This window comes from Salvelinus namaycush, chromosome 31, assembly GCF_016432855.1.
Source record: "Salvelinus namaycush isolate Seneca chromosome 31, SaNama_1.0, whole genome shotgun sequence".
NCBI classification, from domain to species: Eukaryota; Metazoa; Chordata; class Actinopteri; order Salmoniformes; family Salmonidae; genus Salvelinus; species Salvelinus namaycush.
In genome coordinates this window covers 26,131,738-26,157,138 of record NC_052337.1, presented here as the reverse complement: position 1 = coordinate 26,157,138, position 25,401 = coordinate 26,131,738, and the positions used below count along the sequence as shown (strand labels likewise).

The 25,401-nt window shown below is 44.3% G+C and overlaps 2 protein-coding genes across 3 annotated transcripts in view; one reads left to right on the top strand and one right to left on the bottom strand.

Moving 5' to 3' along the window:
* Positions 1-4,844, top strand: part of LOC120025692 (tyrosine-protein kinase ABL1-like) — a 65,642-nt gene extending 60,798 nt beyond the window's left edge. For both annotated transcript variants that reach the window (XM_038970260.1, XM_038970261.1), the window contains 3 exons: positions 900-989; positions 1,281-1,406; positions 1,599-4,844. In XM_038970260.1, the coding sequence (XP_038826188.1) occupies positions 900-989; positions 1,281-1,406; positions 1,599-3,229 (1,847 nt within the window). In that variant the 3' untranslated portion in view covers positions 3,230-4,844. The remainder of the gene's footprint in view (positions 1-899; positions 990-1,280; positions 1,407-1,598) is intronic.
* Positions 4,845-4,904: 60 nt separating this feature from the next.
* LOC120025693 (ras-related protein Rab-14) lies at positions 4,905-24,974 on the bottom strand. Its single transcript, XM_038970262.1, has 8 exons — positions 24,751-24,974; positions 15,050-15,108; positions 13,867-13,920; positions 11,193-11,370; positions 10,119-10,185; positions 8,630-8,717; positions 8,058-8,088; positions 4,905-7,943 (listed from the first exon to the last, which is right to left on the bottom strand). Exons 2-8 carry the CDS (start codon positions 15,099-15,101, stop codon positions 7,766-7,768), a joined length of 648 nt encoding a protein of 215 aa, XP_038826190.1. The 5' UTR covers positions 15,102-15,108; positions 24,751-24,974; the 3' UTR covers positions 4,905-7,765.
* Positions 24,975-25,401: the final 427 nt, after the last annotated feature.

Below are 25,401 nucleotides of genomic sequence, written 5' to 3'. Positions count from 1 at the left end.
CTACCATAAGCCGCCTCCAACGTCAGTTTAGAGAATTTGGCAGTACGTCCAACCGGCCTCACTATCCACAGACCATGTGTATGGCGTCGTGTGGGGGAGCGGTTTACTGATGTCAACGTTGTGACAGTGCAGTTATAGTATGGGCAGGCATAAGTACAGACAACGAACACAATTGCATTTTATCAATAGCAATTTGAGTGCACAGAGATACTGTGATGAGATCCTGAGGCCCATTGTCGGTGCCATTCATCCGCTGCCATCACCATGTTTCAGTATGATAATGCACAGCCCCATGTCGCAATGATCTGTACACAATTTCTGGAGGCTATAATTGTCCCAGTTCTTCCATGGCTTGCATACTCACAAGACATTGTCACCCATTGAGCATGTTTGGGATGCTCTGGTTCGATGTATACGACAAAGTTCCAGTTCCCACCAATATCCAGCAACTTCGCACAGTCATTGAAGAGGAGTGTGACAACATTCGTACAGGCCCAAATTAACAGCCTGATCAACTCTATGCAAAGGAGATGTGTCGCGCTGCATGAGGCAAATGGTGGTCACGTCAGATACTGATTGGTTTTCTGATCCACACCCCTACCTTTTTTTTTAGGTATCTGTGACCAACAGATGCATATCTGTATTCCCAGTCATGTGAAATGCATAGATTACGGCCTAATTTATTTATTTTAATTGACTTATTTCCTTCTATATCCCTGTAACTCAGTAAAATCTTTGAAATTGTTGCATGTTGTGTTTCTTTTTGTTCAATATAGTTGAAACATGTCTGCCAATATTGAAAAATCCCTGAATGTGAAATAACCAGACACATTCATATCATGCAGACAGTTTTGTGATTGGTACCAAACCTCATTTCCTGTTCTCTCCCTCTGTCCCAGGCTGGAAGTGGAACCCTACCGAGCGGCCCTCCTTTGCTGAGACCCACCAGGCCTTTGAGACCATGTTTCAGGAGTCCAGCATCTCTGACGGTGAGTGTCCTTATATTGTCGCAATTTCACATGTTATAGCTGAATTTAAGACAACTATAACTCTTCAATTTGAGGTATTATCTGTAGGTTGTGTGCTAGATCAAACCAGATTGAGAGAGAATAGCTTTTAAGCACTTCAAGACAATATTTGGGTCAGTAATCTTTCAGCTTAGAGGAGTTAATTTGCCATCTGTTTTCCAGGTGCTGTACTCCAGAGTGGTTTAAGGGTTATAAGAGCAAGAAGTAGGTTAATACACAGTCTCTGATGCTGTTGTGTGTGTCATGTGACAGAGGTGGAGAAGGAGTTGGGCAAGAAAGGGAAGAAGGTGGTGCTGGGCCCCATGCAGCAGGCTCCGCAACTGCCCACCAAGACCAGGACCATCCGTAGGAACGTGGACCGAGATGGAGACAGCCCTGGTGAGACTCACCTAACATACCCCTCTTCTCAATGCATTGCACCCTTAAGTGTTTTTAACCCATATTTAACAGATGTCAAAAGATCTTTGGGACAATTTATTGGTGATTTTCCTACTATATTTTTCCAGTGATTTTGCTGTGTTGAGTGTTGTTCAAACAACTGATGATTTGCATGTCTGTGTGTTCACCCAGACGCCCTGGAGCCGGAGGTGGCCGTGTCCCCCATGCTCCCCAGAAAAGAGCGTCCGTTCCTGGACAGCAACCTGAACGAGGACGACCGCCTGCTTCCCAAAGACAAGGACAAGTCCCGCAACAGCCTCTTCAACCTCATCAAGAAGAAGAAGAAGACGGCGCCCGCCCCGCCCAAACGCAGCAGCTCTTTCAGGGAGATGGACGGACACCCGGAGAGACGGGGGCTTGCGCCCGACCACCGAGACAACGACTTTAACAACGGCTCCTTCAGTGATACACATACCAACGATCCCAACAAGGTTCTGGGTGCTAACAACAACGGGGCAGGGGGTATTACCAATGGGGCACCCACCTACCCAGGCCCCTTGTTCCCCCCGCATCATGCCAGAAAGAAGTGTACGCCTGTGGTGCCCAGTGTAAGTGGCAAGACTGCCACCACTCCACCCAGCGAGGAGGATATAGTATCTAACTCGAAACGATTCCTGCGCTCCTCCTCAGCCTCCAGCATGTCCCCAGGCTCGGATCGCACTGAGTGGAAGTCAGTCACGCTGCCCCGCGACCTGCACAAAGGCCATTTTGACTCGGGCACCTTCGGGGGGAAGCCTGCCCTGCCCCGCAAGAGGGCCAACGAGAAGCCAGAGATCAGCATCCCTCGCATGGGCACCCTCACCCCCCCCCCCAGGCTGCCCAAGAAGACAGAGGATCCATCAGATGAGGTGTTTAAGGACGCGGAGTCCAGCCCCCAGACCCTAACGCCCAAGCTTAGTAGGAGGCTTCCAGGGCAGGGGCTAGACAGCTCCAAGACCAGCACCCTGCAGGCCGAGCTGCTCAAGCCCAACGTGTTTCCCACTCTGGGGGCAGCTGGGGACGAGTGCAGGGCCCGCCGCCACAAACACAACCTGGACTCCTCCGGTCCCAGGGAGAGAGGCAAGTTCCAGAAACCCAAGCCTGCTCCCCCTCCACCCCCGCCCTCCAGTGCCAAGTCAGGCAAGATCTCCCGCAGCCCCACTCAGGAGCTCCCCTCTCCCACAGACACCAAAGCCAAGGCCTCAGACTCCCACAACCCATCCAGCCCCAGTGACCAAGCTCGCTCTCTCCTGGAGGGCCACAAGAAACTCAGCCTCAGCACCTCCTCTAAACCACAGCCGTCAAAGACCTCTTCCTCAGTGTCTGGCTCCACCTCCAGCCCCCTGGGCTTCTCCTCCCTCACCTCCCCAGGAGACCAGACCTCTCCCACAGCCTTCATCCCCCTCATGAACACCCGACGCTCCCTGAGGAAGACGCGTGCGCCCCCAGAGCGCCAGCCCAACTCTGCCATCACCAGGGAGATGGTCCTGGAGGGCACAGAGCTGCTGCGTGCCGCCATCGGACGCAACTCTGAGCAGACTGGTAGCCACAGCGCCGTGCTGGAGGCGGGCAAGAACCTGTCCAAGTACTGCGTGAGCTACGTGGAGTCCATCCAGCAGATGAGGAACAAGTTTGCCTTCCGCGAGGCCATCAACAAACTGGAGAGCAGCCTGCGCGAGCTGCAGATATGCCCTGCTGCCACTGGGGGCGCCAGCGGAGCACAGCAGGACTTCAGCAAGCTGCTCTCGTCTGTCAAAGAGATCAGTGACATCGTTCAGAGGTAGCGGAGAGGAGGCCACACTGACTGGAAGAAAAAGCATAACTTTAATGAACCTAACCTCCCCCCTTCTCTCTCACTGCATGTAATGTTCCGTAGTCGTGTCTCCTACACTGTGGTCATGCTGAACTCCCGTTGAGGTGGAACACAGGGCATGCTGCAGTGCCACTGGACAGTTTGAGCATGATGCACACTTCGGAGAAATAGATTTTATGCAGCCTTTACAGGATGTCGGAGGACACTTCAAACACTAAAGACTGGTTACCATGCTCAGAATCAAAGAAACCTTATTCAGATGTTTGAGTTTTTCCTCATGTGTTTTGTCTGAAAGCCTTAACTATAAATGCAAGTTCAATTTGGCCTTAACCAGAGAGGCCTGGGCCCAATTCTGCATCACATCACCTTTTCATCAATCATTTTCTATATGATCATGTCTTTTTTTATGACACTATAGACAAAAAGCATATCACATTCTTTCCTTTACTCGTCACATTCTTTCCTTTACTGGCAGAGTTGCGAATGTGCCACAAACTTAAAGCCTCATATGGCTGAGGATGCCTTCCAGCTCTGTGGAGACAAACAGCCAAAGCATACACACGTCTTGTTTCCATCCAGAAATAATGGGGAGTGTCTGGAAGTGCACATTGTCTCTCCGCCTCATTTACCTTTTTCCCCTCAGCTTGCGACATCACCCTTCATGGTAGATCTCTGTGGTGTGATATGAATGGTGAAGATGTGACTGTCAGTATTGAGTTTGAATGGATGCTAGTAGCAGTAATGCAGCACTGTGCCATAGAGGAAAGAAGCAAAGTGAGCAGGAAGACTACCTGGGAACATTTTGTTTCTGTGCACAAGATCTGAATAGAGTGCCTTAAACACTATCAATGTAATTCCCAAAGCCAAACTAAAACAGAGCAATATGACCTTATAAATACTTATGTGGATGAGGAAAATTCTAATGTTTCTCCTTCAGGCACGTGACTGTCATAATTCCATACTGAACACTACTGGAGAGGGACCAGGGAACTCCAACTTAACTGATGGATTTGAATGTTGTTTCCATCTTGTCCTCTTGACTGACCATTTTATTACGTTCAACACAAACCTCACAAAAGCCTTCTGTAGTTGGATGGACATCATGTTTTAATGTATGGAGGACGCATCACTTCGTCTTACGAGAAATTACCAGCTATACAGTGAGAAACTGACCATTGTTGATTATAGGACAGTTATTTCTTACCAAACCAATGAAATGTCACTGTGTAGTGACTAAGATATTCCTTTGTGTTTTCTACTTCGTTTAAATAATGCATTTCTTTTCAGTATTAGTTTGTGCTGTTCCCCACATCCTTGCCCTGACTGACTGCGATGCCTGAGGACAAAATCAACCTGAAGCTGCCTTTACTTCATGGTACTGTTCATGTATTTTTTATTCTCCCCCCTCCATAAAAACCATGCCACTACTTTGATTTTTTTTGTGTGTCCGAGCCACCTCACAATTTTGTAAACTTATTTTGCTCTCCTTTGTAAATACATATTTTCTTTCTCTTCATGTTTCTCCCTGTAACATTGGTGCAATTTATTGAATTAAAATGCAAAGCAATTTTGCTACTTGAAACCCATCAATTGAATCTGTTCTTACATGTTTACGTGCACAATGTGACAAGAATGACAAGCAGTACAACAGGTTATGTATAATGTATTTTCTGTCTAGAGCATTTTGTCATTAAAATCATATACACGCAAGAATGCATTTAAATGTTAGCACAGCTCCTTCAAAATGTATACATGTACGTTTTATAACGTAGGAGGACCCATCTTTAGACCCTCCCACCAGCCAATTCCCACACCCCAAAATTAAGACAGCAATGCATCATGTTACCATTGGTGTATTAAAATTAGTTAGGGTGATGGCACCCTATCCCCTTAATAATCCCGCCTCCGACATTGGGGAGGGGACCACTATCAATGTAGAAGCAATTTTTCATACTTTGGTCATAGTTTTATCCAATTTCATTCAACATTACATGGTGCCTAAGAAATACACAGAGAGAAAAAAAACTCAGTGACATTCTCCACTCCACCTCCTACAAGCAAGAGTTGAGTAGAATCGACAAAGCACTAGTTTGTACACTTCCACTCCCCCACTACACAGACTGAGGATGAAGAGTGAAGAAACAAAACGATGGAACCACCAGGTAGCACTAGTGAGTAGAGGGAGTCTGTCCAAACACATTTATTAATAGAAACTATGGGCTTAATCTAATCCGCTTTAGCCGATATCCGCATAGCGGTTGTTTTGGCGGTGTCGGAGATTTAACTGCGTTAGAGCTGTCAAATCCACAAGCGGCTCCTGGCATTATATATAAAGCGGGCATTGCCATTGGCTACACAGAGCTGCAACTTGTTTAGAAGTTCATACATTGGAATGTAATCTACACCTTGATTTGGCAGATTGAAATGAATTCTAATTTGAGTGATTATTTCTTTATAACCAACACTTTCTCATTATGAACTTCAATGGGATGGGTGTGGCGTCATGACAATGATCAAGAGCACCTGCTCACTGATTTGACAGCTCCAAAACATCAGCTATGCTTTTAGTCTGCTATCACTGGCCAATTTTACAGAATTCCCAAGCATGAAAAACATGCTGAGATGTGTGTATCTTCAATCTCTGGGCTTGCCAATCCTCCAAATAGCATGGTCACCTACAGATGTACAGAAATTGAGCCTGAAAAAAATCAGAATAACTATTCCCATTTGGGGCCGTTCTGGTGGGGCATGTTGCTTGGTGTTGTTACTATACAAGCATGTGGGGAGAGTGGGCTGGGGCGAGGGACCACAGGTGTAGGGTTAAGATGCCCCTTAGCATTGATTTGGGGTCAGTTTTAATTACTCACCTCATAATAGTTAAGGTAAGGACTGGAATAGGGTAAGCTGATCGCAGCAGATAGCCTAGTGGTTAGAGCGTTGGGCCAGTAACCGAAAGGCTGCTAGTTCAAATCCCTGAGCGACTAGGTGAAAAGAAATATATCAATCTGTCTTTGAGCAAGGCACTCAACCCTAATTGCTCCAGGATCCCTGGCTGTGACACCACACCGAGGGTGTCTCAGGGGTAGTGGGATATACAAAAAGATAACATTTCCATTTCACACTTGTACATGTAAGAAACAGAACAAATATAAAACAGCCCCAATTTGACTTTTGTTTTTAAAATCCTAGCTCTGGATTTAAGGGGGAACATCTACCTTTTTTCACCAGCACCCCTGTGTTACACCAGTTACCATGTTCTCCACAAAATATCACCGTATTGTAAAACTGTTTGTTTATTTGACAGCAGTATGTAGCGCAAGCGCAGCAAAGAAAAGATGAAACAGTAATAATATTAACCATAACAATAAGGCAACAAACGACGACAAAGAAAATGCTGGTAAGGACAGACAGATTCTATTGATATGGTCGGGGGGAAGAGGAGGAAGTTGGTGCAATGAAACTGATGATCTGAAGGAATTCTTCCCCATAAAGGAAAACGTGTTTTGTTTTCTTAAGTGTCATTAACTTAGTTAAAGAAATCCCCTGCACACAGACACACTGTACTGGCAGGAAAACACCCAGAGCCTTTCCTGTGACGTCATATAGGGAGAAAGACAAGTAGGTAGAGGCGTTTCAGGGGAATTCCAGGTCTCTTGGGCTTTAAAGTGTCTCTCTACTACACTAGTGTTGCCACTCTGAGGTGTACTGTAGAACACCATTAGAGGGATTCCATCTCTGTCTAGTATCAGAGCTTTACCATAAGGACCAGGGGGGAAGCTTTGGGTAGAGACAGTGGATACCTGTTCTAGACCAGGTTCAACAACGACCAAATACACACACACACGCACCGCTAATAGTGATCCGTAGCGGGCCGCGTCATACATTACATCATTTCTTTCACTAACCATCTCCTCCCCCGGAAGAGACCAAGCCATCGAGGGAAATATTTTACTCATATACATTTCACTTCAATTAAAATTGTCCTAGATCATTAACCCATGCAGGAGTGATGCAGGGGGAGAGATGCGGAGAGAGTGTCTAGATAACTCAATGTCAGTGGAGGTTAGACTATACAGGCTTGGTTGGTTTCAGATGTGGTAGATGAGACTTGATTGATAATATAGTAGAAGCTATAAAAGGAAACGTTAAAAAAGTATTTCTTCAGGTTTACCCATCTATGTGTCAGTAAACCATGTCTTTATATATGTAAATGTGTGTGGAACTGGAATCCCATGGCAGATGAGCTGGACTGAATGGTGCAGAGGAGGAGAGGAAGAGAAGGAACAAGAGAAAGACGTGAAGATGACGACCAAGTGAAAAGGTGGAGGAGGATGCACAGACCGGAAAAGAAGAGTGAGAGAATAACAGAGGGAGGAGGGAGGTACACTACTACACAACCCATCGCCTGTTTCCCTCCCTCCATCCGTGCCCCACACTCATGCAGTCCCAGTGGAGTGGGGAGGGGATGATGGAGGATGAGGAAAGAGGGGGGGGGGGGGGGGGGTCATTAGCAGCCGCAGCCTTCCCTCTGGGGCTGTGGTTCGTTGGATAGTGGGCCTCCCTGGGGGGCAGAGGGCTTGTGTTGGACACCTGACTCTGCAGCGTTCAGGTCCAGACTGCCATCCTGGATGTTCTGGTAGATCTTCTTAGCCGCCTCCAGAAAGGCATCCTCCACATTCTCACCCCTGGGGAGAGGACACCCACAGTCAGTCACACGGTTAGGAACACGTCGGAGCATTTCAGCACATTGAAAATGGGAGGTAAAAGCAGGCAGAATGTACAGAGGTCAGTTAACTTACGTTTTGGCGCTGGCTTCCAGGAATAAGAGACCTGTAACAAGGAATGGAGTCAGACTACTGCAGTTCCCCAACCCCCCTGCTCACTCATCGCTCTCCTTCTATGAATGTCCTCATGTCTTTTGCACTCCGTGCATGAATGCATGTGCCATTTCCTCTTTCACCTCTCTTTCTCCCTCTATCAGAGACGAGTTGCTATTTTTCATCTCTCCATCCCTCCCTGTCTGGAGGACTCTGTTCTTCCCCACACCCCTCTTGCTCTCCTTCCAATCACCAAGGCCAGCATTCTTTTTGATCCGTGGTAGGGCCACATTACAGCGCAATTCACATTTAAAGGTCATTTCTATTTGAGCCGGAATCTGCAGCGTTTACCTTGAACACGGTAATATTGCCTTTAAAAGCTGAGTTGTCTACATTCACAATCAGGTTGAATCCCAGCTCAAGTGAGAGTGTGGGGGCATTATCGCACAGTCAATTCCATAGGGAGGGATAGAGAGAGATTGTGAGTTTTACTCATCTTCCATCTCTCTCAATCCTTCTCGGTCTCATCGAGTCGGAGGGTGTTTCCGACTCACCGTTCTCCTCAGCAAACTGCTTGGCCTCCTCATACGTGACGTCCCTCTGGGCTTCCAGGTCTGCTTTGTTACCTATAAGAATGATCACCTGGGGGAGGAGAGACCGACTCAGTCAGTCCTCCAGGCACCAAACACATCAACAGTAGCAGCCTCACATCCTCACTACTCACCTACAGGCAGAAAACTACATGATTCAGCTCGCTCACCTTACCCAGTGTCTTAGAAAGAGAGGTCTTATAACTTAGTATTGGTGTGAAAAATGGATTTAGCAATATATACTGTATCGGCTAAACACCATGAAAGATACAGATATTACCATACCATTTCCAATGCATCTGGGCACTAGTCATGTATCCTTTTCCAACGTGAGACTCTGTTGTCTGAGTACAAACTAGCTGACTGAGTGAGGTTAGGATGTTGCCTTTGTATAAACACCCTAAAAGCATATTCTGCACTGTAAATGAAAGCAGTGTGATTTGGCCATAATACATTTTTTCAGAATCCAATTTAGAGATGCACAGGGCTCTAGGACATCAAACACACTGGGTGTGCTGCAGTAGTCAACATCACAGAGACACACACAAGATGAGCGAGAGAGAGCGAGACACACACACACACACACACACACAAGATGAGCGAGAGAGAGAGAGAGCGAGACACACACACACACACACAAGATGAGCGAGAGAGAGAGAGAGCGAGACACACACACACACACACAAGATGAGCGAGAGAGAGCGAGACACACACACACACAAGATGAGCGAGAGAGAGCGAGACACACACACACACAAGATGAGCGAGAGAGAGCGAGACACACACACACACAAGATGAGCGAGAGAGAGCGAGACACACACACACACAAGATGAGCGAGAGAGAGCGAGACACACACACACACACACAAGATGAGCGAGAGAGAGCGAGACACACACACACACACACAAGATGAGCGAGAGAGAGCGAGACACACACACACACACAAGATGAGCGAGAGAGAGCGAGACACACACACACACACAAGATGAGCGAGAGAGAGCGAGACACACACACACACACAAGATGAGCGAGAGAGAGCGAGACACACACACACACACAAGATGAGCGAGAGAGAGCGAGACACACACACACACACAAGATGAGCGAGAGAGAGCGAGACACACACACACACACACAAGATGAGCGAGAGAGAGCGAGACACACACACACACACACAAGATGAGCGAGAGAGAGCGAGACACACACACACACACACAAGATGAGCGAGAGAGAGCGAGACACACACACACAAGATGAGCGAGAGAGAGCGAGACACACACAAGATGAGAGACAGTGAGAAATTGGACAGGGAGAAACATTTAAAATCAGGAGAGAGAACGCCAGAGAGGAGCCTTGGCAGTACAATTAGATATCCAACCAGATAAAGTGTGTTAAGAGAGTCAGACAGGCAGCCAGAGGAGCAGTGTGAAACAGTGTTAAACCATGCTTACAGTATTGGGGTTGGTGAGGTTTCTGGCATCAGTCAGCCAGCTGCTGAGGTGGTTGTATGTGCTTCTCCTGTGGCACACACACACAGAAGAGGACATTAGTTACCATGGCGACATGCGACAAAACAGATTGTGCCACATCCTAAGTGGGGTCAAAGGTGCGGCGGTGAGATATGGCGACATGTCTGTGGGCCTGTATCTAAAACCTTTCACTAATAGAAAAGACGTTCTGACATTAGTTCTTAGTCTGAGGCACAGGTGTCAACATGCAGCGCTAAAATGACAGCTTGGGAAAATGGGAGGGCAACAGGATGCAGACACCATGTTTGCTCGGCTAGAGGGGGGGGCACGTCTTGGTATGGCCTCTTTTCCTCTCCTACTCACATGTAGGCCTACAGACACAGACCAACTTTAATTCTAGACAGATCATCTGAAAAGGGTGGGTTGTGTATTGTAGAACAGGCTGAGGAAGCTAGGAAGACTAGGATGAAGTTGACCCTAGAGGCTTATCTGAGGTCAGTTGTGTGTTTCTCAACCTAACGGTTTAGGTTAGGAGCATCTGACCCCAGATCTGGACCTACAGGCAGCTTCTACCTGGAGCTTCAATGTTCGGACACATCTGTGTGTGTGTGTGTGTGTGTTTGTACCTGGTGATGTCGTAGACCATGAGTGTGTGTGTGTGTGTGTGTGTGTGTGTGTGTGTGTGTGTGTGTGTGTTCGTACCTGGTGATGTCGTAGACCGTGTGTGTGTGTGTGTACCTGGTGATGTCGTAGACCGTGTGTGTGTGGGTGTGTGTTTGTACCTGGTGATGTCGTAGACCATGAGTGTGTGTGTGTGTGTGTGTGTGTGTGTGTGTGTGTGTGTGTGTGTGTGTGTGTGTGTGTGTGTGTGTGTGTGTGTGTGTTCGTACCTGGTGATGTCGTAGACCGTGTGTGTGTGTGTGTGTGTGTGTACCTGGTGATGTCGTAGACCGTGTGTGTGTGGGTGTGTGTTTGTACCTGGTGATGTCGTAGACCATGAGTGTGTGTGTGTGTGTTTGTACCTGGTGATGTCGTAGACCGTGTGTGTGTTTGTACCTGGTGATGTCGTAGACCATGAGTGCGCCCGCGGCCCCCCTGTAGTAACTACGCGTGACGGCCCTGAAGCGCTCCTGGCCCGCCGTGTCCCAGATCTGCAGCTTGATCTTCTGGCCGCTCACCTCGATTATCCTCGTGCCAAACTCCACGCCAATCGTATGGGGGCAGTCCGCCATGACTGGAAGAGACAGAAAGATGGGGAAAAGGCACTGGTTGTTTGGCTAGGCAAGGAGGAATCTAATGAGGTTCCCCTAAAACCTCCAGAAATGTATTTAAATCAAACATGGCAGTGGAATTAATTCAATCTCACTTTAACAAGAGTCATGAGGAGCCTCAATGGAATGACCTGAACTACATCTCCCATCATGCAAGACTGACTCAGTAGACATAACACTTCCTCAGCCTGCCTTGTCTCCCTCCCTACTCTCCCTTCTCTCTGGAGTGTGATTAGATCAGATTGCTGTGATTAACCTGCTCTCTACTCCACTTATGCCGGGTGTACACTACACGACTTCCAAAAACCTAACGTCACTGAGCCTCTCACATTAAACCACTATCTTTCCTATAATTTATTCATCTTGACAACCATGTGGAGCAGACAGGGGGGCACAGCTTTCATATGTTCTTATGTTCTGAGCAAGGAACTTAAGTTAGCTTTTTTACATGGCACTTTTACTTTCTCCTCCAACACAGATTTTGCATTATTTAAACCAAATTGAACATGTTTCATTATGTATTTGAGACTAAATTGATTTTATTTATATTAAGGTGAAATAAAAAGTGTTCATTGAGTATTGTTGTAATTGTCATTATTACAAATATATATATATATTTTTAAAACAGCCTGATTAATCGGTATCAGCTATTTTTGGTCCTCCAATAATCGGTATCGAAAAATCGTAATCGGTCGACCTCTACTTGAAATATTTAGCCTGTGAACAGAGGTATAAAATATATAATATTTGCTTGTGAACAGAGGTGTAATGATTTGACACTGGCTTTGGTTAAAGGCAAGTACAAATGCATACTAGTAGTCACATTCTGGGTGATGTGATACAACGTCTGGTGAACTCTCATTGGCTATTGCTGGTCACCACGCTCAAAAATGTTCATTGCACATCTCGCACTACAAGGTAGGGTGGCAGGTAGCCTAGTGGTAAGTGAAAGGTCGCTGGTCCGAATACCCGAGCCGACAACGTGAAGAGTATGTTGATGTTCCTTTGAGCAAGGCACTTAACTCTAATTAGCTCCATGGGCGCCGTACTACTATGGCTGACCCTGTAAAACAACACCTTTCACTGCACAATTTATGTGACAATAAATTTTAAAAAGCATTGCCGATTGTGCTGATAAAATCAAGCATGTGAATATATCGGCATGTCTGGGACTACTCAAATACGGGATCGGTAGCCCTCAGATTGTGTCTCTAACCCACTCACATTAAACGACCGCCGGTGATGGCCGCATGCCCCGAGTAGGCAACGACATGGGGATTTTGTCTCCGATCTCAAAAACTTGTCTGGGACAGCTTAATCAGGGCCAAAAGCATGTAGTGTACACCCAGCTTTACTGTAACTTCACTCCCTCCTTCCCCTGCTCAATCTCTCGCTATAAACTACCATACAGAACAGCCTTCCTGTGACACAGCTAGCACTAACTGAAAGTATTAACAGAACCCATATACACATACAGAACGACACAGGCACATCCAACCACACAGAAAAATCAGGTCCGCTCTTGATCGTATACAGACACTTCACCTCCATTGTGAGGCAACAGAGAAGGCAGTTGGTATCAATTTCAGACTGGCTGATCTGCCAGTTGGTTTTTACCACCTGCGTTTCAATGTTACCCAGTGGCAGGGAGGAAGCCTTCAAACCTGACATTCAGCACTGACAAAGCAGCAGCCTGTTTGTTCAGAGTCTATGGGCCACTTGTATGACAGACTGAGCCGTGCAGGATGAGATGCGAGATAGACCAATGAGGAGCAGAGCATCTGCACTTACTGCTGCTAAAACTGCCATTAAAAAAAAAAAACATAGCCAGGCGCTAAAATAGAACTTGGTTCTATATTTGACACTTGACGCCCTGCAAGTCCTGCCTCTCCCGTCTACTAAATGGTTTTAGGAGCATATACCCACGTGGGTGATTGAAAGATGAACTGAGGTCCACACTCCATTCCAGTAGGTAGTGGTAACGGACTTTAAAAGTTGGTTGCCAACCACCATATAAAGAAAATAACTAGCTAGAAACGAATGAATTAATCCGAATAATTATCAGAGTAGAGGACACACAATTTTGTGTGACTCAAAATTCTACAAAGATCCAGAAAAAAATAACTAGTGCATTTCAAGTAAAATAACAACCCAATGTTAATGTCGAAGGACAAATTCGCTAGCAACAGCAAGCTAGCTAGCTAAATGGCCATGAATGTTTGTATTTCGACCTGTCCTCTAATTAATATAGTTGGTTCAGAGTTCGTGTTGCTATTTCAACCTGCGTGTCCTGATCGTGTCTGCAGTGGATGGACAAAATCAACATGCGCGCGATGACAGACGCAGACTCGTGCCCGGTCTAGTCAGTGTGAGGCTGATGGCATCAGAGGGGATTTAGAGTAGATTGAGTCGGAGGGTTGTGTCTGTCTGGAGTCAGTGGGGAGCCGGGATGTACTTACATTTCTTCTCTGTGAACTGATGAAGCAAACACGACTTCCCTACCCCCATGTCCCCTATGGAGAGAGAGAAGGTGAGAGGTGTTAGGATCCATGTTCAATCTCAACATAACATACAAGATGGACTATAATTATTTTGCAGACGTAACTTATTTCCTATGATGTCATATCTAGGGAGGAGTTTTCCATGACCACTTGGTCTGACCAGGAAAGACTCTGGGCCCTAGTTGTAGCAGAGAAAGAGCATATTCCCTCTCCTCTTCAGACATTATTAACAGATTCTATCTACACATGTGAGAGCACTTGAAGAGGCAGCATAAATAGGCCTGCAGGGCTTTGACTGAGTGGAAGGCTGGTATGGTTACCTCCAGTTGAGTGGGGGAAGGCAGAGCACCTTTTGTTTGTTTAGGCCTATACACTAATGTCTGCTCTAGCTATGGAGCTAAAGTGATGTGTGTAAAGTGTGTGTTTGTGTTGTATGACCACATTGATGTCTGCGTAACAGACAGCAAACAAAAGAAGAACATGAGAGCCTTTTGGCTGTTCTCGAACAGGTCCACAACCAGATAAACAAGGGAAATGTGTTGACATTAAGGTGGGGCTTTTAAGGCCTCAATGCACCACGGTAAACTACCTACAACTAGTTGGAGAGATGTTGAGATAGTGATTTAACTGCCCTGTTTTAAAAGGTCCCAAACAGATGGGAAAACACTATTTCGAAAAGTGGACCACCTCCACAAATGTAAGCTATTCATGCTCAATGCTCACTTTTTTTTCTGTTAGTAATTTAGACCAGACAGAAGGAGAGCAATAATGAATGTATTCATGTAATTTATTTATTACCCTGCTACTAGTACATTGTTGGTTCATTATAACAAACAGTTTAGCTTGGCTTAGGCTAGCTTCCTGGGAAAACAATTATTGATGAAAATGTTTCAAGTCACTTCAGGTGGTAACCTCATACTGCATCCAAATAAGCTGCTGTGATAGGGGTCATGGGTAGGGCCTGGGGTTTTAGTCTCTAGTCTCCTGATGGGAACTCTTCCAGGGCTTGTGTAGGAGAGCAGCCGTAGCGTCTCACTGAGTTGTATACTAACTGCAGCCACTGGGTGACCCACATAGAGCATAGTAGTATAAATAACAAATACAAATACAGGCCTCCACTCCAGTCCCTCAGCACACTTACCGATGATAATGTATTTGAAAATGTAGGAGTAGTTGTACGGTGCGGTGGCCATCGTGGCTCTGAAAGAGAGAGAGAGAGAGAGAACGCTTAGAGGATTCAGAGACAATGTAGCCCACGTGCTGGGTGAATCAGGGTGGTGTTTGTGGGTCTATGAATCAATTCTATCTGGTATCATGCAGAAACCACACATTATCAATACATTTTGTCTGTCGACATCACTCACAATCCCATTTAATTGTACAGTGCTTGGGCTGACCACACAATTACAGTGCCTTCAGAAAGTATTCATACCCCGTAACTTTTTCCACATTTTGAGTTACAGCATGATTTCAATTGATTTCTCACCCATCTACACACAGAAACTCCATAATGACAGTGAAAACATGTTTACACATTTATTGAAAATGAAATACAGAAATCTCATTTGCTTAAGTATTAACATCCCTAGGGGTCAATACTTTGTATAAGCACCTTTGGCAGCGATTACAGCTGTGAGTATTTCTGGGTAAGTCTAAGCGCTTTCCACACCTGGATTGTGGAACATTTGCCCATTATTCCTTTCAAAATTATTCAAGCTCTGTCAAATTGGTTGTTGATCATTGCTAGACAACCATTTTCAGATCTTGCCATAGATTTTTAAGTAGATTTAATTCAAAACTGTAACTCGGCCACTCAGGAACATTCACCGTCTTCTTGGTAAGCAACTCCAGTGTCGATTTGGCTTTGTGTTTTAGGTTATTGTCCTGCTGAAAGGTGAATTAATCTCCTAGTGTCTGGTGGAAAGCAGACTCAACCAGGTTTTCCTCTAGGATTTTGCTTAGCTCCATTCCGTTTCTTTTTTATCCTGAAAAACTGTGTTGGATTTGCCCCAAACATAACACTTTATATTCAGGACAAAAAGTGAATTGCTTTGCCACCTTTTTTGCACTATTACTTTAATGCAAACAGGATGCATGTTTTGGAATATCTTTGTATTCTGTAAAGGCTTCTGACTTTTCACTTTGTTAATTAGGTTAGTATTTGAGTAACTACAATGTTGTTGATCCATACTCAGGGTTTAATGGCTTTGATAGGAGAGAACTAACTGTTTAAAGTCACCATTGGCCTCATGGTGAAATCCCTGAGAGGTTTCCTTCCTCTCCAGTAACTGAGTTAGGAAGGACGCCTGTATCTTTGTAGTGACTGGGTGAATCGATACACCAATAGGTGTCCTTCTTTGCGAAGCATTGGTAAACCTCTATGGTCTTTGTGGTTGAATCGGTGTTTGAAATTCACTGCTCGACTGAGGGACCTTACAGATAATTGTATGTGAGGGGTACAGAGATGAGGCAGACTTTTTAATCACTATTATTACACACAGAGTGAGTTCATGCTACTTATGTGACTTAAGCAAATGTTTACTCCTGAACTTATTTAGGCTTGCCAATAACAAAAGGGGTTGAATACTTATTGACTCAATATATTTCAGCTTTTCATTTTTAACTAATAAAAAATAAAATTGAGAAACAACTCCCCTGACATTATGGGGTATTGTGTGTAGGCCAGTGACAATTTTTAAATTCAGGATGTAACAACAAATTGTGGAAAAAGTCAAGGGGTGTGAATACTTTCTGAAGGAACTTTCTCTACTGCAGCATTGTGTCTAGCTGCTCACCACTGCAACATTGGGCCTATAGATTTAGCAATATGGTCAGGAAAGAATTGTCACCATGTCTCAGAACGTACTATAGACAGAGCAGCTGGTTTGCTGTCTGAGAAATAAACAGAATTCTAGGTAGTATGAATCATTCCTGATTTCTCAAGATTCCCGTCATGTGATTTCTCAGTTAGACGGCAGGCCCAGCACCACTGATCTCTCAAACATATGGGTAGGATTCAACCTAGTCTCAAAAACCCCACCCTAGGCAACAGTAACTAGGGTCTGGTTTCAATGATGGACTCCTTTGGCAACTTCGATAAAGGAAAAATATTTTTCAGGGGTGGGTGCTCTTCAGACAGACAACTCTCCCAACAAATCACAAGGCAGACATGCTAGAACGCTGCGATCCGAAACCAAAAGTTTACAAGCTAAACCTTTAGAGGTTTTAGTAAAGGTAGTAGTTGAGGCAAACTAGCCACTTGTGAAATGCACTCATTAAAAGTAACCTCTGATCCCTTTTGCTAGATTATTTGGTATTTTATTCAAGCGGATAAGGTAGTGACATCGGCAGTAATGTAGTTGCTCTATGCAAAAAGAGTCCATCATTGAAACCAGCCCGTAGTCACTGTTGCGCCTAGGGTCTGGTTTTTGAGACTAGATTCAACACAGCTGGAGATGAAACCATCAGATAGCAATGTATCTGACCACAAAGTCAACATATCTATATATATATATCTATATATATCTATATGAAATGAATCTACACGGCCTAACCAAACCAATGTCTGTCCATCAAATCAGCATGAAGTCATCAAGCTTCAGACAACTGACACTGGCTTCGTCCCAATTAGGCCATCTCTTGTTCCTCCCAAAGTGTGCACTTGTTCACTGCCCTTCATTGATTTGAAAGGAAATGACTGGAATAAAAAAAAAATGGTGGAAACTCCCTCTAGCCCATGCCTCCACCAATCTAATTATTTTAGATTTGATGGAAGTAGTGAACAAGGAAATATCATTTGGAGTCGGGACGTACTCTGTGGGCAGGTTGTGTAAAAGGACTAGACAATGGCCTAAGCCTAGATGAGGAAGCGAGGCCAAACAAGTACTCTCAGGGAGGCTGCAAAATCAGGCTGAGGCTCATCATAGATCACACACACGGAGAGGGCCTGTCCGGGGAGTTATTCCAAGATGCCTTAATCCTACTTACAACAGTACTATGGACTGTAACAAGAGGAGATGCAGTAGAGCCAGACTCCTCGTTATTACCGTCCCATGATGAACCTACAATCTGTAGTTTTCCATTACAATTAGGGATATGACAAACGGACAATTTTGCTTAACATTTAAACCAGGGGTTTGGAAGCAAAATTGTTTTCTATTAGTTTCATTCTTAACAGAAACAATTTATTTTGTTCCTTGAAATTTTGCGATCGGGGAGAGAGCGAGAGGGTGGAGGAGCCGAGGAGGAGGCTTTGCTTGAAGTGCTGGGCATCTTATGACATGCATTATCTGAATTAGACCCACAGAATTATACCTACGAAGGAGCGGCTTCTATGGAGGAACTTTGAATGTCTTTGAACTTCCAAGCAGAGCAAGCTAACTAACAAGCTTGTGTGTGCAGAGCGTAACCAGAATTAAAATAAACACGTCTTACATTTTTGTAGTTAATAAACCCAATTTGAAATGTGATAACTATAGTTTCCTTAATTAGCATTGAAAAAGTTAGTCCATTGTTCTCTAATTAAAAACCTCTATCCCTAATTTCTGAATCACGCTTGTAACGTCAGTAGACTACAGTAGCCTATGCTTCGGAGAAGGTGGAAGCCTACACACGCACTGGCAAATATTTTCAGCTAGCAGGCAGACACTGCAATAAGTTTGAGTGACAGAGTGAAGGCATTGCATTTGTTGTGTTTTTTGGTGGCCTAAAAAAAAAAAAATAAAGTTAAAAGAATGTTATTAACCGGTTTCCATGCTTTTAAAATAACGGTTCTGTTACAGAACAGTATAGATCACTTACGTTCCCGGTTCTGATCCTCAATTTTGGTTCCAACCCCTGGTTTAAAAACAGACATTATTTTTTGTTTGTCTGTAAAGGAATACCGCTTCTGAAGCTGGACAAGCGTCATCACTAGGCAACCAGAATTGTCAATCAAATAATCTCAAACTGTCTGCGTGCAGGCAGAAAGTCTATGCACAGACAACCCTCTCCTAAAACCCTCTCCTAAAAAATGACTTTAAAGTTAGTTAAATACAGTGACTTACCAAGACATTCACTAGAAACAAAAAATCTTCTGCTAGGAATCGACTCCTAAAGATTCCGTTTTTTGGAACAGAGGAGACTTATTAGCCGCCGTACTTCTGAGAACGGAGAGCCGTCCACTCTAGGAGCTCAGATACAATAATTGAATATCCAACGTTTGGACAGACAAGCCTTCTTCATCAGGGTATAATGACAAACACTGCGGGTCACTAGTTTATATAGTGTCAAAGGACACACACAGGTGTCTGTAATCATGGCCGGGTGCAGCCTGACATTGGTTAATTCTCAGATATAAACAGAACATGAATGGATAGCATATGGTCATAGATACAATGTGGCTACATAGGCCTACAAACATTTACAATGAATAGCAAAATCACAATGACCACAAGAATGGCTTCAGATCAAAGTCTACGTTGAGACCGTACTTCCGAGAACAAACACTTGCATCTTTCATAGCGAGCTAGCGAGGGACAGAGAGCGAGCGGGGAGAGGCACAGTATAGGCAGGTCAACCACCAGGCAATGTCTCGCAACTTCAGTAAAGCAGGGCCTATCATCAAATAATAGGCTAATATATTCTACACGCAACAGACCGAAGACTAATGATGCGAGTGTGTTTAGCGATGAGAGAGCAGGCGAGCAAGCTGCAATGTGATTTACAATTTTGAGGGGGGAAAACCCCCTTATTTTTCCATCATGACAAAGATAGAGAACTTCTCTGGAGATGTAGCCTAATCTCACTCAATGAAAGCTAGAACTGCATAGCACCAAATAGGTGTTTATGTTGGGGTTGTTCATTATCATTATGCACCATGTTCAATGGAGTGTTTCCTAGCCATGGGGGCTCCCACTCTGCCTCATAAACCTCAAGCAACAAACTGCTCTGAGGACTCTCACAGATATTCTGAGTAAAAGGGGTGTGACAGTAGTTTACAGAGGAGTCAGTCCACCTCAAAAAGCACAAGGAGACTCACCTTTCCATAGAGGGGTTATAAAAGTTACTACGGCCAAACCGGTCGGGCGCTACAGACATTTTTGTGAGAAGACCGATTTTCAGGATGGCTCATGGTCTGACAAACACTGCTCTAGCTCTGCCACCTTTCACCTCAGACGTGGAAGGGTGACATCGGCGGATTGAGACGCAGCCCATGCAACAAAAAAAAACATGTCTCTAGCTTAAAACTATCAGATTTTGATGGGGATTTTTTTCTAGGGGGTTAAATGGATAACATTTTCTTTGCAACTTTGGGTAAAAAGCTTTTGCTCATGGTGAAAATGCTTTGTGTGGTCGAGCCAGTCCTCCATGAAAGCAATTCAGCTTGTCCTTCAACCCAACTTGACCTTGAATAGTCAAAAATGGCAGCTCTCTGAGAGGGCTATCTGTATGGCGCAATTCTCATATGAAGACTTTTCTTACAAGCCCAAACTTTGATGGAGAAATCAGCTAGTGACTAAAATGTTGTGACAAATCTAATAAAATACAATTGTAAACCATTGTATGGCAGTTGTATGTTTTTCAATCAAATTCTAAGAAAATGTAGTGTGATTAGTGACATTTACCATTACACCCAACCCCATTGGAAAACACTATACAATGTGTGTTTGGGATTTTTACCATTGAAGACCATAACATCGAAACCATTATAACTGACTTAGTTTAATGGGTTTGCTTGTTTCCCAATTGCCAAGAATGGTATAACTTTTCTTCTGGTTAGGCTATATTGATCTGACATCCTCTTCAGTAATCTGCGTCTTAATTTTTAATCACAGTGTTTAAAGCATCAGACAAGCTCATATAGTTGCTTTTATTCAAACATAGGGTGTGTCTATATATGGAAAAATACGCGTCTCGGTCGACCAATATTTCTTTTGGGGGGGACAGCCCCAACACACACACAGTCATGCACATCTGAAGAATATATTCTGTGGGGCAATCGGATTAAATACATAGGCTAGAGAATATTCAACAACAAAGTTCAAGTTGAAGACAGTCTTGTTTATGAATACATGATCAGACTTGAGAGGGCTGCGTTCTAACGACGATCAATCCCATTGCAAAATTCACTTGTAAGTAATGCAGTCTAACACTGGAGTTTGAGAGCTGACATCTGTAATGCAAGTAGAATTCAAATTCAACCACCCTGGATAGTAGCCTATAAAGTACAACCTGTGAATACCAGTGACTAAGTAATCTATTATCATGGTAATCCCAGTGTCCGATTTTGTTTCCCTCTATCCGGGAAATTCCTCTTTAGCCTGTGGTTAAGTACACAGTAGTTATAACGGCATTGCAGTTAAAGCAGGTTTGGAGATTCAAATCGCTATGCAACAGAGCCTGGTGCCAACCAGAAAAAGAGCTGTGATATGGCCTGCTGTTCAACGACCAAGTTTTCCTGCTAAACAATTTAGCACTATGACAAATGCTTGTTTTGAGCTAGGGTGAATTGAGAGAAGATGGGAGAAGGTGAAAGACAGAAGTAGAAAGTGAAAAGGAGACCGGGGAGCAGGATGAAGAAAAGGGATGCTCTCATTGTGATATGCAGAGGCAAATTGAGTAAACTACACAGGGAAGAGAGAGCAGCGTCGTCCAGAACAGAAGTGAGTGGATGCGTGCTAATCGGCTGAGTGGGGTAATTCCAGGTCAAGGTGTCATCTAACCCTTTTCCTCTCAGTACGTAGTTGGTCAGAGACCCTTGGGTGCCACACATCCCTGCAGCAAAACACTCCCCTTTGCAGCTCTAGCTGCTTGAAAAACAATAGTGCAGAGAGTTCAGAAGAGAAGTTGTGGGGTAAACAAGGACAAAGGCAATTGATGAGGTAGGGGAAATCATGTACTTAGGGTGTGGGATTTGATACACTGACCGTGACGTGGTCTACCACACCCATCTGCTTTTCTAAGGAACCCATTTAAAAACTGGTGGTAAAAACCCTATTCCCCTGCTGTTAACCACCACCACAACTGCGTCAGTGGTGTTTGAGGTCCTGACTACCTGCTTGCCTTGCTGCTAACCTGACTGACACCCCTCACATGACCCTCTGTTATGTGGTGCCACCAGGCTCATGTGTGAGAGTTTCTCCATAAGGCGGCAACTATACGACTACAAGAGCCGTACACACACACAAACACGTATATTCTGGACACTAACGCTAGGCCTACTCCTTCTTTGGGTAAATGACAGGGGAAAACTCCCCTTTTCCTGAGTGAAGCCCAGGTGGAGTATCCATCCAAGGAGAGGGCGATTGAGAGCAGCATGTGACCAAACTGCAGTCTCAATGCTTATCCATCCACTCGCACCGATTCATAAAACAGAGAGCTGTCACCCCTTTCTTTTTAAATCACATCCATTTCCTGTTGTTGAACAAATATAAAATCGGTGTCACACACACATATGGGCTGTTTGCGCTCTTCTCTGACTCTTTGCCATATTGTTATGCTGTCACACAACATCCAAATCCTGTGGTAAATTGCACATGCCTTTGGATTGTGATCAGAACCAAAGGCAGAGATGGAATGGACAAAACACTTGCAGAACGTGGGTTTAATCAACACACATACAGTGCATTTCTTTTAATTTACTCTGTGATGTGCAATTGCACATCAAGGGATTTAAAATAAATAAAATTCAAGGCCAAGAAAATACCAAATGCCTCTGCTCATGTGACACAGATGAGTATCTTTCATATGATGACACTTCTACATGAATACATTCATATTCCACCCTAATCAATGCCTAATTTGTATCATAACAAATAAATATTTATGTGATTATGAGCCAATAAGGGCTGGCTGAGACGAGGCCTAGATAAGGATGCATGGTGTGTGTGTGTGTGTGTGTGTGTGTGTGTGTGTGTGGGGGGGGGGGGGGGGGGGGGTATTATATGTCGGAATATTATTGTTTTGACAATATCATGTTTGCGTTAGTTGGCTGTACCTGCACCAAAATTACAGCATTTTTTCTTCATAGCTTGTTCACCATCTTTCTAAATAGGAAGCCAATTTGTTTTTCCTCATGGCTCTCCCTTGTCCCTCTGCAGAAGACTTATGGTGAGCAATATGTTTGGAACATCGAATCGCAATAAAATCACAATATAGAATCGTAATACATATAATATCGGTACCTAAGTATCGTGATAATATTGTATCGTGAGGTCCCTGGCAATTCCCAGCTCTAGTCATCTGTGTGATTACTGGCAGGCTGAGCTACTGAACAAATATATAAATGCAACATGTAAAGTGTTGGTCCCATTTTCATGAGTTGAAATAAAAGATCCCAGAAATGTTCCATACGCGCACAAAAAAAAAAAGTGCGCACCAATTTTTTTAGATCCTTGTTAGTGAGCATTTCCCCTTTGCCAAGATAATCCATCCATCTGACAGGTGTGGCATATCAAGTAGCTGATTAAACAGCATGATCATTACACATGTGCACCTTGCGCTGGGGACAATAAAAGGCCACTAAAATGTGCAGTTGTGTCACACAACACAATGACACAAATGTTTTGAGGGAGTGTGCAATTGGCATGCTGACTGCAGGAATGTCCAACAGAGCTGTTGTCAGAGAATTTAATGTTAACTTCTCTACCATACGCCACCTCCAACATGTAATAATGTCCTTTTGTGGGGAAAAAAAAGTATAATTCTGAATGGCTGGGCCTGGCTCCCCAGTGGGTGGGCCTACACCCATGTGAAATCCATAGAGTAGGGCCTATTGAATTTATTTCCTTCTATGAACTGCAACTCAGTAAAATCTTTGAAATTTTTGCCTTCATATTTTTGTTCAGTAAGTTATATATGACGTACTATGATGAATGACACAATTTTGCAGAACAATACAGTTGGCTTGTGACTGATCTTTGACAATTCAAGTAGCTACACATTTGATTATAGCTAGTTACATGAGATGAAAAGGTTGACAAACGAATTTAGCTAAGGATTCAGCACCATCCATCAGCTGGCCATGGGTGGCTACCTAGCTGTCAGGCTAACTGGTGTTGTTAACACAAACCGTGGCAATGTCAGTTGGTGTCTGTTGAGATAGGTGGCTAGCTAACATCTTTATTTATTGTAGATGACTGGACGCTAAGAGAAATGTATATCTAGCTAATTCAGGCAACGGAGCTTGGAGAGAGGTGGATAACTAATTGGAGTAGCTACATTTCTAGCTATGACCATAACATTGGGCCTAGTCTCGTACGTCGTTAGCTATCGTCACTGACCTGCTAGCTAGCAAGCTAACTAGCCAGCTAGAAACAAACTAGCTAATCATAATGCGTGTCATCATTTATTGGCTCTACAAATAGGTAGCTAGATAGCTATGTCGGTCAAAAAGACAGTAACGTTACCATGATAACTCTAACATAAACTAACTACATTATGTGAAATGTTGCGCCAACAATTGTGATAGGTACTTAACATTAGCCAACTTACTCTTCCGGTCAGCTAGCTAGCTACTGATACTAGATAGTTACATAAATTCAACAGCCTGTTCCCGAAATACAGATACCTAGCCAAAACTACGGGAACTGAAGAATGGTAAAAACAAATATATACAAAGCAAAATACATCTCGTTAGATAGCCAGTAGTCACCCTTCTAGTAAACGTTGCCAATTTATGAAACTCGTTGACTAGAAACGTCAACTACTGGCTAGCTAGGCTTGACAGCTAGCTGCCATGTTAGCAAATTAGCGTAGTACGTTAGCTAGTTGTTAGTTTACTATGTAAGACAACATGTTTACAGTTTTATAAATGTGTTATATGTGGATACGAGCACGTCTATATCGTGTTTTTGTTCTCACCGGGAATTGTCGGTTTTATGTCTTGAGCTGCTCAGAAGGGATCTGTAGGTTATCCTGCCTGAAGTATCTGCCTTGGCTGTCTATCCAAGATGGCTGCTTGCACTGCACAGGGTTTCCTCTGTTGTATATGGGCTTCTTGGACAAAGGCACTGCGGTATAATAAGAACTGGATACTGCGTCCAAGATGTCCGCCCGTTGTTTTCAAGGTAATCTACTCACGTTCTCATACGCCAATTCATGGACCGTCTATATCCGGGTTGCATCCGGTTTATACTTATTAAGCAATAACGCCTCGATCACATTAACAGTGTATTTGCGCAAAATAGTACATAGCATCATCTGGATATGTGTGCTACTAAGTTCAACATTCACCTTCTGCTACCATTTATGTGAAGCCGTCTATGGGTAAAGTTTGACGCATACCTTCAATAAATCCAATATATGCACCACACAGAACGCACTGCAACTGCGTCTGCAACCAATGCTGCAAGGCAAACACAGCATTCCATTGGAAATGAATGTACGCCTGGTGTACCAAACTGCCAACACTGTCGGTGGGATCGAGGCGTAAGCTCCGAGGGGTGTGGTATAGGGCCAATATATGATGGCTAAGGGCTATTTCTTATGCGTAGCTCAATGCAGAGTGCCCGG

What these genes read in the sequence shown, in the direction of transcription:
- LOC120025693 (XM_038970262.1), bottom strand. Translation starts at nt 15,101, where the DNA reads ATGGCCACCGCACCGTACAACTACTCCTACATTTTCAAATACATTATC. An exon ending in TTTCAAATACATTATCATCG is followed by an intron (nt 13,921 to 15,049) that starts GTAAGTGTGCTG and finishes CTCTCTCCATAG; the next exon opens with GGGACATGGGGGTAGGGAAG. An exon ending in ACCTCACCAACCCCAATACT is followed by an intron (nt 8,718 to 10,118) that starts GTAAGCATGGTT and finishes CTCCTCCCCCAG; the next exon opens with GTGATCATTCTTATAGGTAA.